At 36.2% G+C, this 2,206-nt stretch overlaps 1 protein-coding gene across 1 annotated transcript; it reads left to right on the top strand.

Moving 5' to 3' along the window:
• Positions 1 to 91: 91 nt before the first annotated feature.
• Positions 92 to 1,734, top strand: LOC117117012 (kinase suppressor of Ras 2-like; the record flags this gene model as incomplete). The annotated part of the gene is given in 3 exon segments (XM_033261186.1): positions 92 to 356; positions 712 to 792; positions 1,122 to 1,734. Coding segments are annotated over 3 exon segments (427 nt in total), but the record flags the coding sequence as incomplete, so codon positions are not given.
• Positions 1,735 to 2,206: the final 472 nt, after the last annotated feature.

Genomic DNA, 2,206 nt, shown 5'->3' on the forward strand with positions numbered 1-2,206 from the left:
TGTATATTATATTATCAAACAAAAGAATATGTTTCCAAAAGTGAACCATAGACGTTCTAATACGTTTTTTTTCTTCTTTTATTCTTTGCAGTGGTACACACGCGTGTCTTCCCAAAGGCCATATTACTTATCTTGCTCCCGAGTTACTACGCCGCGCTACAGTAACACCACCGACCCTAACCATTGATTCCATAGTAACCCAGGAGTGCGATATCTACGCGTTCGGCACGGTCCTCTACGAACTGGTATCACAAAAGTGGCCGTTCCGTCACTCACCGATAGAGAGCGTCATACACCAAGTTTGTTCTGGCTCAAGACAATCAGTATCGCATATAAAATGTTCAACTGCTCTTAAGGTAAGATTGTGCAGTTTTATGTCTTTTAGTAATACAGTAGAACCCATATTAAGTGGACACCGTCGGGACCACTTAATAGGGGTGTTCCCAGAATAGGAGTTGACCGTAGCGTTAACAGATATACTTTCGCTCGTTTCGTGGCCAAAAAAGTGTCCCCTAAGTAGAGGTGTCCCAATAATACAGCTGTCCCAAAGGATGGGCTCTGCTGTACTTACAACTGAAAGCAAATTGATGTTGACGTCAGATGATAAAACTTTAATTTAGAGATATTTTTTGCCATGCTTATAGTTTACGGTTAAAATAAAGAATGGAAAAATAATTGATTGTTTATTTTATTTAACTTTTTTCCATTTAGGACCTGATCATAGACTGTTGGGCTCATGATCATCTTGAGAGGCCAAAGTTTTCAAGCATCATGAAAGATCTTCAAGACAATGTAAGTTGTGCATTATAATAGTCAGTGTATGTATATTTTTAATTACTGCTAGTAGTTGTGTTGCTTTGATAACAGTGAGATTTGTGTTTTACGCACTGCGCGATAGATATATGATAGTTAACACTACACATTAGAATGTCAATGACATTGTTGTTTGCTGCTGTTGTTGTTGTTAATGATGATGATGACGACAATGATGACGTTGTTGTTGATAATTACTACGATGAACGACGATGACGATAGTAACATTTACTACAATGTGCTCATACTTGTCAATGTAGGCCACCGTATCAATAATTTTGGCATGGTATTTTTCTTCATTATTCTAGGCCGCTCTTGTCAATATGAATCGTAGCCGCTCGGAACCAGAGAACCTAAACAGACTTGGCTTGCCTGGAAGACCGTGGTAGAGAGATAATGTTTCATCTTGACTTCAACTGTTGTATCCAACGGCAAAACAATAATTACGACACTTGATGAACATAACAATCTGTGTCGTTGAGAGTGCAATTGTTTAAAATATAAATGCGAATATGTACTACTACTTTTAGTGACATTATGACTAAACCAACGAAAACTGGCATCATCATGACACTTCTGAAACTACCTTGGCTTCAGGCGGCGATGGAAGGAAACCGCAATTACCCAACTGGTGGAGACCAACGTAGTAAAACTGCCCTTCAATGATTATGCGTTTTTATTATCTGGATCGAAGAAAGTAGAAGCGTGGAATGTGCCTTATAGATGTGGTCAGTGATCATGAAACATCACAAACATATCGCCATTTGTATGACGTTAGCATTTGTGAAAGAAAAAAATGTTTTCTAAAATCTCCCAATTTTTGTATGTTTTTTACGATATCTTGATTGACTTTAACTATGTGATTGCTCCAAACGTTTTTGAGATGATGTACAGAACATTAAAGATTGTCACATGATCAGAGGGACGTCATCACTTGAACTATTTACGTCAGTGTTTATTTGAATTGGTTCTCTGGAGACCTGAGTGTATAATCTAGTCTAAAATTACATCTGGTTAGATATTCATATATTTTGCTATAAAGCTAATACAAAAGTATTAATTTCCCTATTCATGTTCATTTACTACAATTGCCAACATAGACAGACATTTATTGATTATCATAATTGTTGTTAATTTAATTATCAAGAACTGCCAAACGGCCCTAGATAATCTATATTAAATACATGTAGGGTGCTGACGTAAGATTATGGTTATTAATAGTGTGCCTAAGCGATTCCAGTGCCAAATTATCACGACGTTAATTGTATATTTCCATTCTAGCGGTCCAAACTATAAATATAAAGATATTTTTGGCTGCTCTTATCGTGGTTTATTGAGCATGAATTTACTATAATCATTATTAGGTTATATATATATATACATACATACATAT

The sequence above is a fragment of the Anneissia japonica genome, unplaced genomic scaffold (genome assembly GCF_011630105.1).
Source record: "Anneissia japonica isolate Jap-2015-1 unplaced genomic scaffold, ASM1163010v1 scaffold270983_len2206_cov191_single, whole genome shotgun sequence".
NCBI lineage: Eukaryota > Metazoa > Echinodermata > Crinoidea > Comatulida > Comatulidae > Anneissia > Anneissia japonica.